Source organism: Trichoplax adhaerens, genomic scaffold (genome assembly GCF_000150275.1).
Source record: "Trichoplax adhaerens TRIADscaffold_2 genomic scaffold, whole genome shotgun sequence".
Taxonomy (NCBI): Eukaryota; Metazoa; Placozoa; class Uniplacotomia; order Trichoplacea; family Trichoplacidae; genus Trichoplax; species Trichoplax adhaerens.
The window spans coordinates 3,905,255-3,925,153 of record NW_002060944.1 but is presented as its reverse complement, the minus strand read 5'-3'; the positions used below and the strand labels follow the sequence as shown (position 1 = coordinate 3,925,153).

General features: G+C 35.0%; 2 protein-coding genes across 2 annotated transcripts; both read right to left on the bottom strand.

Moving 5' to 3' along the window:
- Nucleotides 1-3,313: 3,313 nt before the first annotated feature.
- Nucleotides 3,314-6,364, bottom strand: TRIADDRAFT_21607 (uncharacterized protein; the record flags this gene model as incomplete). Its single annotated transcript, XM_002109336.1, has 11 exons — nucleotides 3,314-3,523; nucleotides 3,643-3,848; nucleotides 3,931-4,052; nucleotides 4,161-4,338; nucleotides 4,468-4,610; nucleotides 4,911-5,020; nucleotides 5,188-5,294; nucleotides 5,425-5,452; nucleotides 5,620-5,701; nucleotides 5,890-5,958; nucleotides 6,324-6,364. Coding segments are annotated over 11 exons (1,296 nt in total), but the record flags the coding sequence as incomplete, so codon positions are not given.
- Nucleotides 6,365-12,887: 6,523 nt separating this feature from the next.
- On the bottom strand, nucleotides 12,888-19,222 carry TRIADDRAFT_53331 (uncharacterized protein; the record flags this gene model as incomplete). The annotated part of the gene is made up of 13 exons (XM_002109335.1): nucleotides 12,888-12,953; nucleotides 13,800-13,961; nucleotides 14,064-14,138; nucleotides 14,340-14,373; nucleotides 14,485-14,560; nucleotides 14,701-14,747; nucleotides 14,847-14,902; nucleotides 15,029-15,112; nucleotides 15,236-15,325; nucleotides 16,239-16,328; nucleotides 16,486-16,559; nucleotides 16,690-16,786; nucleotides 19,163-19,222. 13 exons carry the CDS (start codon nucleotides 19,220-19,222, stop codon nucleotides 12,888-12,890), a joined length of 1,011 nt encoding a protein of 336 aa, XP_002109371.1.
- Between the last annotated feature and the right edge of the window lie 677 nt (nucleotides 19,223-19,899).

Sequence of the window (19,899 nt, the reverse complement as noted above, 5' to 3'; positions counted from 1 at the left end):
AATTTTTTTCCAAGGCAAATTGAAGGGAGCTACCAATAATGATATCATAATATGGTGTTATGATAATGTGATGATTCATTTGCGCTTTATGATCTACTTAGATTGCAATGTTATGAATTAAAGACTGAAGAATGCATTTCATCACGTATAAAATTTCAAAAGCTTTTATCAGCAACTCTATAAGCTCTATCTAGCAATTTACAGTATTAACATGTACTGACAGCGGTAAGGGTATGCTTTATTTGGCTAAAATTTCTGTATAGCATGAAGATTATGCGGGTATTTGCATCGAATGTTTTGCACCTTGCTATACTCGGGCGTGTGCTAAATTTGCCGTAGTGTGAGTTATCGACTGCAGATTTCACACTTTTAGAGAAATCACATACTGTAATTTATATTCAACAGGATTTTCATCCATATTTTTGTAAATTTAGCATTTCGTCATATAGGGCATAAATGTACGTATCTATATATAATTAATTAATGAATTATATTGCTGACAAAGGGTCTTTATTGTGTCATTTAACATTTGACAATCTATTAATAAATAGATTACAATTTCATTTAAGGGCGAAATTAATATCCATGATTCTCGACTTTATGCTCCTGTATAATAAATACATCCAGTTATTTTTGTTCTTATGTGATAGTACAGCAACCTGAATAGCATACAATTACATCTAATAGGTTATAAAACTATATAAATACAAGAATTTATGATATTCTTCTTATATTAGCATCTTAAACTAAAATTATACTTAAGTAGAGCAACTTTTGCACCTTACTACATACTAAAATTATTGTATCGTCAGGAAATGATTGCATTACAGAAAGAGCGCATATTTAATAAGTTCCCAAGTTGCACATTTCTAGAACAGAGCCTGGATCAGCTTATAGATCATTTCAAAAAAAGGCATCGACATTATTACAATGCGTACAATTTATTAATAATTCTCTTAAGCGATTTAATATCATGATCTATGCGATTCGTAATTTTAGTAGCGAACATTTATTCATCGCTCGAACAACAAGGTAAAATATCATCATCATTATTTTCAATACTAATCATTTTTAGGCTGCCGAAGATGCTAACTTGATGTGATGTATCCTATTTTATGAGGACATAGAGAGAGGTCAACTGAATTTTAAAATTTTATCTATTTTATCTATTTGTTCTACTTGTGCACTACTAATGCTAGCAATATAACCTAGGCTAGAGTTTTACTTCAATATTGTTATGTTTAAAGAAGTTTTTATGATTTCATTCGCTGAACAAACTAAAATAACACCAGTCAGTCATAACAATATATTATCTATTAAGCTTTTTTATTGACAGTGAAATGGATAATTTCTGAAAGAGTATTACCAAATTTGGTTAAACGAATAAATAGTCCATGGACAAGTTCAGCAAATATCATAACGATCATTGGTCAAATGAGATCCAATAACACAGAAATGGTAAGTATAAAAGTGTATAATATATTAACATCCAAATATTTAATTTATGACTGCCAAAACATTAGCAGTGCAATGCAGTCGTCGATACAACAACAATACAAATTAGGAGTGAATTACGAGTGATTTGCCTATGCTATTTGAACATTATATTCTGATTGATTTCTGTCAAATGTAAGAATTTATATAAATCGTTTTAAACTTTTATTTCTCGCATTACTATGTTTCACCGCGGAAATGGATAAATTTTAGGAGTAGAATAATTATACTGTGAGAATGAAGGTTTATAAAATCCTCGTTATCTTAGCCGATAAAATTATGATGCTATTAGTCGTCGTGTAATTATATCTTCACACCATCGTCTCTGTAGACAAACTTCTTGCGGTTGATATTTTCCTAGGAGTAAGATCAGGATTAGATTGGCTTTTTGTTACAGGAGAGTTGGAGTCATTTTGGCTTAGTTCTTCAAAATTGGCCACAGATTCAATAATCTTTCGGCATTCCAATTTTCTGTTAGGGTCACATATTGGGACAGTATCATCTTCTGCTTCAAGATCCAGAGAGGGAAGATTAATTGCTATAAAGCTTTCACGTTTTGGTTTATCCTTTCTGTAACGTATTGTCTGTTCATCATTGGACAATTGCCCATTGTCTTCTGTATTTTTAATTTGATCTATTACTATATTTGCATCATCTGCCTTATTTACGTGTGTATTTGAAGTATTTTTCGAAGCAGCGACAGAAAACATAATTCCAGTATCAACTTCATCTTCCCGACGACATTCGTTGTTCGGTCTGTGCATGGCTTCATTGTCATTTACTTTGTTGTTAAGCGATGCTAATATAAAAATTGAATAGCACAAATAAATCCAATTGTAAAGACAATAAATGACATAAATGCTTGAAAGCAGTATAGACTATAACATTACTAACCATCACTTGGATTGATTCCGTTTTTACTACAATCCGATTCTATATCAAGATTTGAACGAGATGAATAGCTACAAGTCCGAGCGACACTAGATGATGACCATGACCATGACTATGACTATGACCATGAATTCTGCTTGCACTACCATGCTTATGGTGACGATGATGATGATGATGGTGATGCATATGATCGTTGTTATGATTTACGTTTTTCTCGGCGGCATCTTCTAATTTACCATCGACACATTCCTTCGTTCCTCTACATTAGCATAACAGAAGATTGAATTTTATCAATAGGCAGAAATTGCTGTAAGCTATCAATAACTTACAAAGACTATACTTACGTGTGATAATGATGATGATGATGTAAAACTGGTTGTATTTGATGATGACGAACATATTCATGAGTAAAGGACGATGTCCTTGATTTTGATTTTGTACTATTATTATGATGATGACGATAACGACGCCGCCAGTGAGCACCTTTATGATGTTTTTCGTCTTCTTCCTCGTCGGGAAGCATGTATTTAGAGATTCCATGATAATTCCTTTTCTTGGTGTTTGAACGACCTACTAATAGTGCAAGATGATGATTACTAAGCTGTTTCTCAATATCGTCTGAGAATTTAATTTCACTCTTCAGAGCATTCCTAGCTAGCACAGGAGATGTCGGCATTGCACTATTTTCATAAGGAGCAGGCGGAACAATAACATCAATTGAATTTGTAGCAATCGATCCAATAAAAGAGCTTTGCCCGTTTGTACATCTATGGACGTCAGAACTGAAAGTATTAGCCCTTTCCAAGCTAGCATTAGAATAATTCTTTGGTAAAAAAGCATACTGATGTGTAACTAGATAATTTTCAGCGTCCTTATAGCTTAATTTTTTAAACGTTTGTAAAATACGGAGATCTTTCTCTTGCGGTGGCTCTCTCATTAACCATTTACGAAAATATCTATTATCCCATTCATTCATTTTCTCCCTTACGACATTATATCCAAATGTTCCAGCGATTTCTTCAATACCGGCCATAATATGCCCAGTCATGGAATCGAATGTAGCTTCATTTAATGTTTGTCGATGCTTCTCACTTTTGGTGATGTGTAACCAATTAACAAGCGGCTTAATAGTGCCTCCCTGAATAAGTGATATAGACGTATTAATTATAGGTTATAATGGAGTTCATGAATACAATATCATTAAAGTTATCGCTGCTACAAGTGTAGTAAAAAACACTTTTAACTAATATTTATTACCTGAAGGAATACTGTAAATATAACAACAATTATGGTTGTCGTAACAAACATATTTCGTAACGGTACATCCTTTTCATTGATGAGAATACTTAAAGAAAAAGAAATAGCCCCTCGAATTCCACCGTATGCCATGATAAATTGTTCCAATAATGTCACTTTCCTCATTCGTCCAAATCGATTAGCCAGGAAAGTTAAGGCATATACACCTAATTAGGTCAGTAAGAAGATATCTTGGTAAAGTTGAGATACGCGCGTATGTGGAGGTCAATGTTAATAAATTGAACTTACCAATAAAACGATAGACTGCAACGAATAGAAGGGTAAACATGATAAACGACACGTTAAAATAATGATTCCATGTAATCAGGACAAGACCAAGAAATAAGAATATCAGTGATTCACTAAATGAGCTGCAAATAAAATAAAGAACAGGTAAAGCAATATTCCAAGATAATGGATCATCTTATCTTACGCTATGCGTATAAGCCTAGTTGGTTACGATTTTGGAAAAGGCTTACCTTAGCATTTTCAAAAAGTATTTAACAGTTGTATGAGATTTATGCGAGATATTAGCCTCAACATAAGGTTTCATCGCAATAGCGCAAAATACAATGCTCATTATGCTGGAGAAATGGAAAATTTCGCTGACTAGATATGCAATGTATCCACCGGCAAAGATGACCATTGGTTCAACCACTGTAATGAGCAAGGATATTAATGTCAAAATAATTATCTACGATGATGATGTTACGTAACATCCAGATTGGAGGCATTCTAGAACAGTAAGCAATTTAAACGACGATAAACGTAGGATAATTACCATACCTCGCACATTAGCGGTATATTTGGTGATAAATGCTGACATGAAGCCAACTATAATTCCAATCAAGGTACCGGCCAGACTTGCCACAAAAAAGGATCCCACTGACAAGGCAATCTTTAACAATAAAACTCTGTGAGAATATTTTCTATCTGGAAAGATTCAGTAACTCATGTTGCTGATATTCGGCAGCATCATAAATACTTCTAACTTGGTAAACTATCGATTTTTACCTCTGATGCTGTAACTGGAGTTATGCTATCGGTGATGTAAGTGGTAGAGTTAGTGGTGCTACTAGTGCCAGGTGGTGCGCTTAGGGTATAGTTAGTGGTGTTACTAGTGGCAGATACCGCGTTTTGGGTTAAAGCATTAAAGGAGTTGTATAATACTACGGTTACGGCATCTTGAAAGTCAAGAAAAAATAATATATTATTGTAAATGTACCAACTTAAAAAGTGGAAATAGTTCAATCTTTTTGTTACCATTAACGAGAGATTCTCCAAATACTAGAATATATAAAACATCATTAACGTGAACTTCTTCAAATACGGCTAAAACCTGCGAAAAACAGAGTAGCAAGTTAATTCATTGGGGATGACAAGTCGCAAGCTGATTCCTACATACTCTAAATAACTTTTACAACTTAATCATGATACTTTACAAATAAGATTATTGATCGTCATTGTACATGGAGCAACTTGCTATTAAGTACAATTTTTACTCACCGCAACTGGATCAACAGCAGATATCAAACTACCAAAGAGTAAACAATGTAATAAGGTAATTTCTACGTTGATTGCTCCCAAAGTCGACATTAAATATAAGGATGAGCCTAAAAAAGTAATGGTTGTTATCCGTTTACTGTGCGAATGGCTATACAGCTATAGGCACTCAAAGTCTTTAAAAATGATATGCAGTAGAATGACTAGATTGAAACTCTACAACGATCAAATTCTACTTACCAACAGTAAAAGTGTTGAATATAGTTCCCTAATTTTACAAGTAAAAAAGTATTTTTTTATTGTATGTTTTTAATATCGTTTATGAAGCCTTATTAATAAAGCAAACTTTAAAACTGCTATGCATTAATCAAGTCGAGTAAATATATATACAAGTTTTTGTTATTGGAAAGTTACTAGTTCGTGTAGAATACTTACAACAACGGCGTACAAAATGATAGTACCAATATTATCGAAAAATAATCTGTTAGGTAGGAAATAACCAGCTTCAAATACAATTCTGTTATGGAAGATAGAAAAGTTTGTTTTATATCAATTAAAATTAAGAAGAAGTGTCTTTTAAATACATATCTATTAGTTTATAATAGGGAAATAAAACTTCTTTTTCAATCTACTTCATCGGTGGGATTAGACTCTTAAATCCATTTTGAATTAAACCCCAAAATGTAAAATTCAATTGATACTTACTGAGGTAATAAAAATAAGAAGAAAGTTGTTGAACTATAGATGATGGATGCTGAATGTCCATAAATACCACTATTAAATTGAGAAAAAGAGTACGCAAAATACGTTACTAAAGCAAATCATTTCCAAATGATGGATTATAATTATGTTGATCGAAATAAGTACAATAATTAACTCTATTAGAAAGTATTTACAATTCATGATGGATATTGAACACATAGAATAGAATCATTCATACTGCTATTGCGTTGTATTTACATAACATCGTTAAATGATATTGAAATGATGATTAAGCTAAATCAGGTAAAACAATGACAAGGTTATTTGTAACCAATTTGGGCATGATTTGATACGATTTAGCTACTGCAGTAAGTGGATTCATGATTATTAATTTGGTATTGAATCAACGTTGAAATGGCATCCATAAGCAGACTTACAACAACATTCCACCGATAATTGTTCCCAAAACAATTAACATGCTTTAGTTTGGATATGGAAATGATGATATCGGTATCAATAAAGGCAATTTTAGTCAATCCAAGCAGGTATCGCCATATAGAGAAAGAGAATAAAGTATTGAACAATTTATTTTATCAACCAATTCATTATAAAGGACAAAAAAAAAAATGATTGCAACGATCATGTTCGCCTATCCTGAAGTAGTTTTAATATTCTGTCACTGCATGTTTGTTAACTTGTTATCAACAAGATGAACATGAAATGGATTGAATTGAAAGCTATACAATACGATAGGAGTTGATCTTGTCAAACTTTGACAAGGAATTGTACATCATGTTGGATTTGGGAAAAATCAATATGGTGACAAGTCTAAATACCATAAAGGGATAGCTATTTTAATCGAAGGAGAAGTGAATAAAGGACGAGAAATAGCTATAAATAGAATTAAATGAAATTAAAATATCAATGGATAGAGAAGGGCTATAGAAAGGTTATTAAAGTTCTTGGCAATATTGGTTGATCGAAATTGTGCATTACTAGCGTAGCGCTGTAATTGATTTTTCTTCATTTTCTTCATTGATAGAAAGAAGGAAAAATGGATTCATTTTGCATCACTACAGTAATAAGCAGTCATGGATAGGCTGTAAACTAATACTAAAAGGAACCCAAAATGATGGTAGAGTTTCTCCATTTTTGCTAAGGCATCAATAATTTTGTAAATTATATTTTAATGTGTCAATTCTTGCATGTCAAATCATTTATTCATCGTAGAGTATTTTCCAGACTATCCGTGATTCCAGATTAGGCTACCATAAAATCGAGTAAGGATAATGTATATCAAAATTGTTCAAATTGAATCAACTGGTTAACGTTATATCATGGCATAGCGAAGACAGTGTAAACTGCTATATTATTAGAACTTGAAATTATTCCAGTCTATCAAGGCTAGTGATATCTTGCACATGATGGACATTTAACTGTAAGAATGATAATATGCATGCTGATATTATCAAGCAAATTGTGCCCAATCAACAACCACAACTGGATACTATACTTTAGGTAAACATCTATTCTAAGTAAATTATCGCTCTATATGATTATGGATTAGGACATTGTTGGTCAAAAGAGGGATCTTCTTTAGTCTTGTAGGTACTCATGTCATGATGTGGGAAAAAAAAATTCTTCAATAAAATTGCGTGAACCTTGTCGTCATGAGATGGGAATTGCCATTTCGGCGAATTCGATCGATTTCTTCTTGGAATGATTGCTGATGGAGTAATACTATCGAAAGTCAAATCGCTGAATGATGTATTAAGTCAACAGTATTGTTGATCCCTTTGGCTTTTTTAGGGGCCATGTTGAAAATAGAATCGTCACTCGATTGGTGTTCTCGCATTGGAGATTACTCATCTACTAGTGGATTAGTCCATATATGTAGTTGTCACAGACATGGTGGATTTACTTGGATCCAGATCTACTTGTAATCCATGTTGTTTTTGAGAATAAATACTGAACTAGCAAAGGAGTACTTAAGATCCATATTCTAATACAATACAAGTAGAACACACGATATCATTTTGTGATCGTTTTGTCGAATGGAAGGGCATCTTTTTCATCATTTCTTCACTCTAATATGATGTTGTAATGTACAGATGATCAAGGTAATAAATCATCCTTTCGCCCTCTTCTAGGCATAACAGACTAATTTAACGCAGACACGATCATCTTAAAGTTACCAAGTCCCTCAATGATGACAAGGAAAAACTGACAACAACAAGACTATTCAAAGCGAAGTACAAGGCGATGCCTGTCAAGATTTGCCCCCAGGCCAAGAATTTCAAATATTGTTGATCAATTTATTCTTGTCTGCTACGGAAATTGACCACCGTAGATGGACAAAAATGGCAGAAAATACGAGTGAAATAGCAAAGTGATGGATTGCTATCCATAGTAGACTAGATAGATTTGAGGCAAATGATTACGGCAAGAATGTAATCGATGGATAGTGAGCATTTTGGCAGTGATGTGGTCATCCATGTAGAACATGCTATAACCAATCATTCCTTTACAACATGATGTGATGGCATCATTTGTTGGAAAAAGAAATGTTTCAATAAGAGGAAATTTACTTGATTAAAAACTCTTCAATACTGCCATCATGTAGTCATGATGGCAAGATGATGAATAGCATGTTTGGATGACTAGGCTATCCTTGATTTGAATATTCAATACAGAGAAGTAATGAATTATGCATGAAATGAGATTTCCATGTCGAAAAAGGGGGTTGAGGTAAAGGGGTAAAGCATCCTATCCTGGAATTGTATCCAAGTTTCAACATTTTTAATTTCCCTCTCGCCCAAGGAGAAGGCCATCATGTCCTAGACTATGCTTGCAAGAAATTATTCTACAGACAATGTTGATAGAAAGCTAGGCTAATTCAGTTGCATTGACTGTGGATAGAATACAGCCTTGTGGTCAAATGGTTGTACTTTGAGTTAACTAATTTGTTATCCATTCAAGGGTTGGATTAGCAATTTCTACCCATCCGAGTGAATTGGTTTTCAAAGTCAACCATTGGATATGAAAAGTATCTATATACACTTAATAGACTATGAGGAAAGATGATGAATGTATTGGAATGGATAGGTAGAAATGATCATTTTAAATTTTAAAGAGGATAAAACAAGAAAAAAATGTGGGGTCTATTGTTACTACGGGTATGGTATAAAAGGTGGAAAAAATGGATTCCATTTTAGTCAGGAAAGGAATTGGATAGAGATTGTCTGTTGCAAATGTGTCGATAGCATTCCATCCACTACGTTGTGGATGGATTGAAAAGAAGAAAAAAAAATGAATGTGGCAAAAATGGAAGATGGGTACTGCAGGCTACAGCTAACTTACCAAGATTCCGGCACAATCGATGAAAGGTTGATTGTTTGCAATTTGGAAGAAGAGTTAGGTTTCTGTGATTTGCAATATATCGGCCAATGGAAAGCTTAATACAAAAAATAGTGTTAGTTTTGCAACAACAAAGATTGATGAAGAAGTAGGTAAGCATGAAATTGTTTCTGGCCAACAACGGCCATCAAGTTATCGGCAACATTCTCCATCGTGTGCCGTGGCAGAAAAAAATTGCCACCCGACAAGCAAACCAATCAATAAACATTTTCAACATGGACTAATATTCTCTGATTGACAATCGTATCGGATGACTGATTGATGGAAATACATTGACGAAGGAAACTAGATGTTGATCAGCATATGAACTTACCAATTTTACAGATAGAAGTGCAAAAAAATGCCACAGCAATAATAAATGGCACTTGAACAGTTGGCCATTTTTCCAAACTGACGATATGCACCCTGTCATGATGATGATATTGTTGTTGTTGCGGATCGCTTCCATTGGCATAGTCCATATCGTTGTCGTATGCTACTGATTTTGCAGTTAACTTTGGAATCACCAATAGCAAGATGAAAGTACGTGTTAGCCAGATGGCGTTAGTGACGATGGCCAAAAGCTATCAATGTCAGTAAAATGCAGGATCCAAGGCAAGAATTGGAAAGCGGTCAAAATTTTCCGATGCCAACAGCCAGACTGTGTAAACACAACGTGCAACGGTAATCAACTGGCGATCGCCACATCATTAACAAGTCTTGTGTGCTAACTATCCTCTATCCTTAGTCAATGGAGCATTAGTGGTGGTTGAAGGCTTTACTTTGGCCTCCTCAATCAAGTAGAAGTAAGCTAATTACGCCAAATGGTAGTTGCCGATAGGAGAGAAACGCCGATTGCGATGGTGGCCGAGAAATTTTTGCATAGCAATTAGTTCGCAGACTGGTTTTTCTCCACCAAGAGAGGTCGATTGTTGGTCTAGCCCCTTGTGTAAAATGAATGTCGTGAATGAAAGTACAATTGGTATGACTCCATCCGGTTCGTAAGGCGACATTGATTTTACACAAGTGGCTACAGTGCCAGCAGCATACAGTGGTTAGTACTGTAGTCCACAGTGGCTTGATGTCATACGAATTGTGTAAAATGAATGTCGTGAATAAAGAGTATAACTGGTATGATTCGATCCATTCTTAAGACGACATTGATTTTACACAAGTGGATACAGCTGGTTGTACTGTAGTCCAGAGTGGCTACATGTACTGTACTACGGGATATGAGTTGTGTAAAACAAATGTCGTGAATAAAGGTACAATTGGTATGGCTGCATCCGGTTCTCAAGGCGACATTGATTTTACACAAGTGGCTACAGTGCCAGTAGCGTACAGTGGTTAGTACTGTAGTCCACAGTGGCTTGATGTCATACGAATTGTGTAAAATGAATGTCGTGAATAAAGAGTATAATTGGTATGATTTGATCCATTCTTAAGGCGACATTGATTTTACACAAGTGGATACAGCTGGTAGTACTGTAGTCCAGAGTGGCTGCATGTACTGTACAGTACTACGGGATATGAGTTGTGTAAAATAAATGTCGTGAATAAAGTACAATTGGCATACTTTAATCCAGTCGTAAGGGCGACATTGATTTTACACAAGCCACTGCACTACCAGCAGCATACAGTGGTTAGTACTGTAGTCCACAGTCGTCAAGGCCAGTCGGACGACGTATTGTACAGTATGTACAGTATATACTACGGCAGACGAGTTGTGTAAAATAAATGTCGTGAATAAAGGCTACAATTGGTACGATTCAATCCATTCTTAAGGCGACATCTATTTTACACAAGTCGCTGCAAGCAGCGCTTACGCCGACCTTTCTAATGGCTGGATTGGCAATCATAGAGAACATGAGCCAATTTCTGCTAATTATATATTAAAAAAAGGCTTGGAAAAGGTCATCAATTTGTAAGGCTAAGAGACGTCTGGCTTGCAGCATGCTTGCACTGACCTTTGTGCTGCATGGAAAGGTCAGAGACTTGTTGAAAGGCAGGAGGAACAAGCCACTGCAAAGGCTTATACCAGTGTTGGGCGCACAACACCGGTGTAAGCATCATGCAATCATGCAGGTTAATAATTCATCAATTCATTCTTCAATGCAGGTATCCAAACTTAAAGCATCTACATTACCAAATCACTTCAATAACTATCAACACAAAGTCCACTTTCGATTAGTACAGTACTAGTGCTTGTAGTCCTATGACAGGATGACATAGAGACGCTAAATACGCTACGCTTTCCAGTGATGATCCATTCATTATCCCTATAAACAAATGGAAGCCAATGCAGGCATCGAAAGTTTGGACAACACCCTATGGACTCAGAGTCAGCTTTCTTCTTCACAGTATAGCAAGAAAGTAAAAATCATACTAGTACTGACATGATGAGATCGATAGTCATTTACTGTTATCGTGATCATCGAAAGCTTGGACAACACCCTATGGACCCAGAGTCAGCTTTCTTCTTCACAGTATAGCAAGAAAGCGAAAATCATACTAGTACCCTATGGACCCAGAGTCAGCGTTCTTCTTCACAGTATAGCAAGAAAGCGAAAATCATACTAGTACCCTATGGACCCAGAGTCAGCTTTCTTCTTCACAGCATAGCAAGAAAGCGAAAATCATACTAGTACCCTATGGACTCAGAGTCAGCTTTCTTCTTCACAGTATAGCAAGAAAGTAAAAATCATACTAGTACTGACATGATGAGATCGATAGTCATTTACTGCTATCGTGATCATCGAAAGCTTGGACAACACCCTATGGACCCAGAGTTAGCTTTCTTCTTCACAGTATAGCAAGAAAGCAAAAATCATACTAGTACTGACATGATGAGATCGATAGTCCTTTACTGTTATCGTGATCATCCATTGCTAGCTGTATCAGGCAAGGACTGAATGAGACTGGATTGATTGAGTAAACTCATCCATTGCTATAGGATAGAGAAGTCATGGCTCCCAGTATGCCAATGTACGTGATCCATTTTCTTGGTAGTATTTCGCAAACAAAAGACAGCAAGATCACACAAGGTGAAAGGCTGGAAGATCATTTTGGCACACTATTGTGGCTTAAAACAGTAGGGTGATGATGATCGACGGAATTTTACTTCAGGCAATCCATGTCCAATCAATGGGTATACTCGTAGACAGTACAACAGTGAAATGGCCTAGAGTAGCACCGTCAGCAACAAATAACCCTTGGCTATTCGTCAAGCATTGTAGAGTAGTCCGATAAAGCGAAATAAAGTAATTTCTTTTCCAACTAGTGCAAAGCCAACTTGAACTAATAATAGCCGCAAACGATCACCACACTTTCATCATGGTCTATCGTATAGTTACTATCGACTCGAAATGATGCCTACTTGTCCAGTGATTGTAGACGAATAAAAGTCTCAGCATTGAATAGATGGCAATACCATTTAAAAATAGACCACTAATATGATTTATTCCATGAAAGCTACGACAACAACATTTATGTACACAAAATACATCATCTATCAAGATGTACATTAAAAACGTAGACTACGTTACAACAACACTTGTGCCACAGTCCCATGTCCAGAATAATCATTTAAATGGATATCGATAGTGTCATTTCTTGATTGCAACAGGGATGGACGAGTATTCCATTCGTTGACATAGACCGAAATGCTTATTCTACATCATTTCGTACAAGTTATCAAGTATTTAGTAGGAGCAAAAGAATCAAACAATACGTTGATATAAAAATAATAATTGCATATGGAATACCGAAGAAATGCAATTCCTTCGCCTCAGTATTCTCGTTAAGCAATACATACTATCATCATCATTAAACGAGTACAATCGATTAGAATTCATTCATTCTATACCCCCAATGTCATGCCATTTATGACTGTCAAAAACAGCAAATACGAGCCATTCGCACGCTACTGACTAATTTCACTTTACATGTATCTACCCAATTTCTTAAGGCTCGCTTACTAGCAAGGTGAACTAACATACAAGTATACTTTGCAAAATAGCCAAATAATAATGATCAATTCCAACGTCTAGCTTAGGGTAATAGAACGCAGCGAAATGTAGAAGAAAACATTCTACTGGTCAATTCTATTGACTATAGTTCAATTAATCTACACTTTATACAAAACTTTTCATCTAACGATCTAAAATGAATTTTTTTCACGAAATATCGTTCGTTCTTTGGGTTTATAATGCAGAGTCAAGAAACAAGGTTTACTCTCAGGAAATAGAACAATTGAAATATTGCAACCATTCATTAGGTGACTACTTTATCGCCGTAATTAACTTTTATACTACAGTAGAGTATGAATACTGAAGATCACGATATCGATATTTTTATACAACTTGACCAAATAATGATTGAACGGCTTAAAAAAAAAACATAAAAACGATCATAATTGAAAGACGTGACAGTTTGAGATAAAATGGCCAAAATAGAATTATGCACAATGAATGTTACAATTGGAAAGTCAGTTAATTATTCGATTTCCACAATCTTACTGTCTTGTCATCCTCTAGTCCTGCTGATGCAATAATATTCTCCTTAGGATGACAAGCACATGACAATACAATGTCAGTATGGCCAGAAAGCTTTTGAACAATTTCTTTCGACTGAAGATTCCAAATATAAATCATATTGTCCTCCGATCCCGAAACAATCCACTAATAATAAGAATGGATATTATACAAGTTCAATCAAGCTTATCGGTTTAACGTTATAGTTCACAAAGCAATTTACAATCATGATTGAGTTATTACAATTACCTTGCCACCAGTGACGGAAAAGCTAGCAAATATACAAAAGTTTTCATTCTTATGACCTCGATATGTTTTCAAGCACTAAAAGTTAGATTGTTTGTAGAGAATGCAACATATTATTATAGTCAAATCAGTTTAAAGATGGATAGAAACAATATAGCACTATAGAACTGCGATGGATAATTCTAAGGATACAACTGTCTACATAATCGAAATCTCGATTTATATCATGCAAGTGCCTTCTAAGATATTATTGCAAAAACAATTCCAGCATGACAGTACCTTTCCCTTGCTGTGATCCCACAATTTAAGAGTACTATAATATCCATATCCAATTATAAAATGAATAAATTAGACCATAAGACTATCCTAGGTTTTCTATTTATCTACTAACTATCAATCATGTCAACCATCATCAAAACCTTACTTGTCCAAAGTTGCAGCTAAAATGTACTTGCCATTGGGTGAAAATTTTACAAACGAAACAGGAGGATTGTTGTCATCTTATTATATCAAGATACCCAAACGAACAATTGCATATATTAAATTATGAACAATTGGAGAGCTCTCTATACAATAGTAGTGTTGGTAGAAAATTGAAAGCATTGCCTAACAGAGCATTTATTTTTTTTTTTTTTCTCACCAATAATTGTCTTTAAGCATTGACCAGACGCAGTATCCCAAATTCGGCTACAAATCATAATCGATAGTATCGATAAGCATGATATCTCTTTTATTAATATAATCCATACTGAATACGATATAAAGCTACACATGCAAATGTTTTACCAAAGGCCGTCGTAACTTCCCGAGACTATTAATGTTCCATCACGATTAAAGTGAACCTTTGATAATAGAAAGAGGATACATATATCTTACAAAGAAGCAAGGCTAACAAAGAATAAAGACGTAACGGTATCCAACAGCTAAAACTGCACTTTATTGAATTTCATTTTACATCTACTATTTACCGCAGAAACAGGGTCAGAATGGGCAGATAGATTTTTTGTGCATTTACCACTCTTAACATCCCATATCCTAACATTTTCATCAAACTAAATGTCCGTATTCATCAGTTTTGAGTTAGGTATAATATCAAACATACGCAATATATGAAAGATAATCAGGTAAGAAAACGTTTTATCATTATCATTAGATTAGCAGTATAAGTTTATTACCGAGCCAGACACAATCAGATTGGATTGAGGATGGAAATTGCAACAAAAGACGTAGTTGGTGTGGCCTTTTAACGTTTTTAAGCATTTTCCCTAGATTTATAGCAAAATCAATTATAGTGTACAATTATCAGTCAGACGATACTGTTCAATAGCAACAGCGACGTTAGTAGTTGTGCTAAAATTTATTATGTATTACTTATTATTGCAAGATAGTGACAAAATACTCCTAAAATCCTAAATTACTCTAGAAGTATCATTTAGCAACAGCGACGTTCGTGGTCGCGTTAAAATTCATTTATAAATTATTCATTATTGCAAGATAGCGACAAAACTCCTAAAACCCTAGATTACAGTATCGACGATCTTGGTGCTAAAAATTCATTTTTTATTGTTGGATAGTGGCAATACTCCTAAAATCCCAAATTACTCTAAAAGCATCATGAAGCATAGGCACTTATTTTACCAACAGCGATCGTAGTAATCGTGTTAAAATCCATTTCTATGCTATTTGTTATTGCAAGATAGTGACAACACTCCTAAAATCCTAGATTACTGTAAAAGTATCATTAAGCATGGGGACTCATTTTAGCAACAGCGGCCTTACTAGTCATGTTAAAATTCATTTATACGCTATTTGTTACTGCAGGATATTAACAATACTGCTAAAATCTAAGATTACTCGAAGTATCACTTAGCAATAGGGACATTAGCAGTCGTGTTAAAATTCATTTACATGCCATTTGCTATTGTAAGATAGTGACTATACTCTTGAAATCCTAAGTTACTCTAAAAGTATCATTTAGCAACAGCCACGTTAGTAATCATTTGAATTTATATACGTGCTATTTGTTATTGCAAGATTGTGACAATACTCCAAAAATCCAAATTACTCTAAAAGTACCATTTATCAAAGACAAAATTGCCGTGCTTCAAATGCAAAGCGTGAGCTATGTGATCCATCACTTCTAGTAAATAAATGCCAGATATATTTGGATATACGTACTGTAGCGAAATCCCAAATTTTTAATGTTTTATCGTTTGAAGCAGTAGCCAACAATTTAGAATCTGGTGACCAAGCAACATCGGAGATACCCTATAAAGGATGAGCATAAAAAATATATCACAAACAGGAAATAAATACCTGGATACTGTTGATAATATTATTATTCAACTAGAATCATAAACTTGAATTACGACTATCAATCCATCGATTGTGGAAAAAAAAATGATTTGAAATATTGTGATCATACCATTTTATGTCCTTGAATAAGTTTCTCATGCTTGCCATCGTAAGCGTTCCATATTCTAATCGTACCATCAGCAGCTAAACGATCAATTTTATATCGTTGAAAAGATTGAGATAAAGAAATAGTGTTACTTTTCGTTCTTAAATCGACACGGAATTTACTACGGTAATTATTTTAGACTTGTTAAAGTATCATTTATTGACTTACATGAACTGGCGACCCAGTCTCCATCCGCACTAAATTTAACCGACGAGACTGCTTTAGAATGTCCAGTAAGTGTACATTGCAAAGTGTAATCAGGCGGCTATAATCGTGAATAAATTGGAGGCGGTGGTTTCAGAATAAATGAAATTAATAGCTGTGTAAATTTTCTCTCCCATGATCGACACTTTTACTACTATCTACTTTAGTTAGTGTTATCTAGCTTGATCTTTCGTATTAACGGCAACCTCTACGAGTACATTGCAAGCAGGATTTACTATTGTATCGCTATTGGACATACAATAATGAATTAGCATGGTCAGAATTTCATATTCCATTGCCTTTATAGCAACTAGATTTTCATACTACATTGCTTACTAAACAGGTACTGTGGTTGCGATTTTGATTAGAGCCCACTGATGTAGCAAAAAAATGAAGGAATGGACTTTCGACGACAATAATAAAGTCGTGTAATAACGTTTATTTCAAACATGAATTCGCATGCAGATTGCATAAATGATGCAGCAAAAGCAATACTATTCATCAATGACGGCCAGCATTACTTCTAGTTCTAATCTTCATCGATTGTAATCGATGCAAGTTAACTAAAGTTGCTCGTATTGACATTGAATGATAATGCAATCAGTCAACTTATAACTTCACTAACATATGAATTAATCAGTCAAGCGGCCAGGAAAATATGCGAGTAATTATAATTATTATTCCTTTAATTATTAATTTATGTTTGTAAGGATAACAGTCAATAATATAGTGAATGAACAGATGGTCAGCTAAGAAGACGGGTATAGGAATACACGTCAAATACGAATATCGTATAGGCAAGGAAGGATTGGTCAGGTTGAGCAATGCATGGCAAAGGTAAAGTATGATATTGAGTTGACTTTAGTAAACGCCAATGTCATGATATTTATGACAAAAATAAAATTAACAAAGTCACTAAGAATAATGATCATTCGGTTTCTATATGTCCAACAATCAATAAATAATTCATTTATTAATGAATGATAAGGTAGGACGATGCAAAATGTTTACAATATTGTCCCCAAAAATTCTTCCAACCGTACAACAGCCTCGTGATGGCTTCAATTGGAATAGCCATGTTGAAACTACAATGTAATGTATAACACATTAAGGTAGCATTGACAAGATACAGCCTATTCGCAACGCGAATTGGCGTATATAAGAGTTTGGAAATACTAAAAGCATTTCCAGTAAACTTGCATGCTGTACATTGTAAAATAGAATGGATTGATTGATTTGCATTTCTGTCAGCTTTTTGATTCTCACATAAGAAATCATTCCTGCTGCTCCTTTCAATGTAAAATTCCAGTGTGAACTAAAGTTGCATGTGCTGTATATCTACCTACATCCTCCATGGATCAAATCTACGACGTAAACCTGCTCCTGTTGTCCTTGTGTTGGACAGTGATTGTAGCATTTTAAACTTTTTTTGGGGGGGGGGGACATTTATGACTGTATCAATCAAGGATGCAAAAAAGCCCAATAGATTAACAGGACATAAGTAATAACTTGCCAGTAGAAACTCAGGACTGTCTCATTTTTTATACTAAGATTGAGGTCTAAATTTTTGTGATTTGATGGCATCATGAATTATCCCACTCGTGTGATGAAAATTTGAATATAGGATCCTACTCGTATACCATGTTTGACCGATGATCGCATTTCAGCTCATCCAGAAATCGATTTCATAAATTTGACCTGAAAATAACTCCTGACTGGATATTGCCCTTTATGAATATGAGAGTGGTGATTGCAAATAGTGCCATCAACGATCCGATTGGATTGATTTTAGCGGAAAAATGGCTCTCTACAACACCATGTCGATGGTTCAAAGTAGTTTGTAGCGATGTTAATGGAGATGTTATTTTAGGCTACGCATCTCCTTCAATAGATTATCGTATACGGGCATGTCGTAGCAGTTACATTTTATTCTATCTTGCTAGTAAACTATACACTATACAGTGGCAAGCGGCCACAAGATATCAAGAGCTCTAGCAGTCCCGTCGTAAAAAGAGGACTAAAAGATCCATCTGCCCTTTCTAATCCATTAGCTCGTCAAGCCCCCCCGTTGTAATGGTTGATTTACTGGCAATGTACGGGTCGAACCTTTGCAGGCGATATTTTATGTACTGTCCTTTTTCACCTTTCCAATATCCTACTTACTTGGTATTGACTCTATTATAGGCATATAAGACTTGATTCGATAACTATGATTGATTCAATGATGATGATCATCATATGCTTATTTCAATTATTATAATCAAAAGAAAGATTCAATGAGGTGGATGGATTTGTCTCCCCTCTTACGCATGATGTAGCACATTAAAAAAGAAAAAAATGAAAAGGATTCTTGCCCTTGATGGTTAACGTTATATTGACTAAAGGAATGGATTGCAATCTGAAGTGGTATAGAAGGAGATTTTGGAATGGATTGTACCTTGGCATTAACAGCAGCTACACTGGATCCACTAGTACTGCCAACTGATGTGTTTGCCATCGATCCGAGTGCTGATCAACGGTCTATTTACTCACGATTTGTTGATAATAATTGCAGTTCGCTCTTTCACTTTGTAACACGCGCCAATTCCACTCCGATGTAATAAGTCAAGAAGAATTGGTTGGTAGAATCGCATTCAACAGTAATTTACAACCTTGATCCAACTGATTGACAATTTCAAGCCCGATGGGGAAAATTGCATCCAGTCATTCCAGTGATGATGAAAATGCTGCAAGAGATTCTCTCCTCCTTGCTCGACTGCTTGAATGTTGTAACGGCTTTCTACCCAGTTGGCCAGTCTAATACTCACCTTGATGACACAGGTACTGTACTGGAGGTAGACTAGTGTCTTTAAGGTGTTGCCCTTTTCGACGTTGCTCACGGAATTAATTAATTAATTAATATGCCCATACTGTATACCTAGAGTCTAGAGAAGAGCCTGTACGGGATTTACCTTGATTATAGTCGGCGTTAAATCTCAGCGTTTATCGGCTGGTTTGAGAGCATTAACCCCCCATGGATTCTTATTAAAGGAGTGTCCTGTACAACAAATCGTGTTCACCGTAGTATAACTCCCTAGAGACTCTTGTAGTAAATCATTCTAGTAATCTCCATGTTTGAATCCAGTAGGGATTTCAGGGTTAGATGTTACTACTGCCTGATGCTCAAGTCTAGAA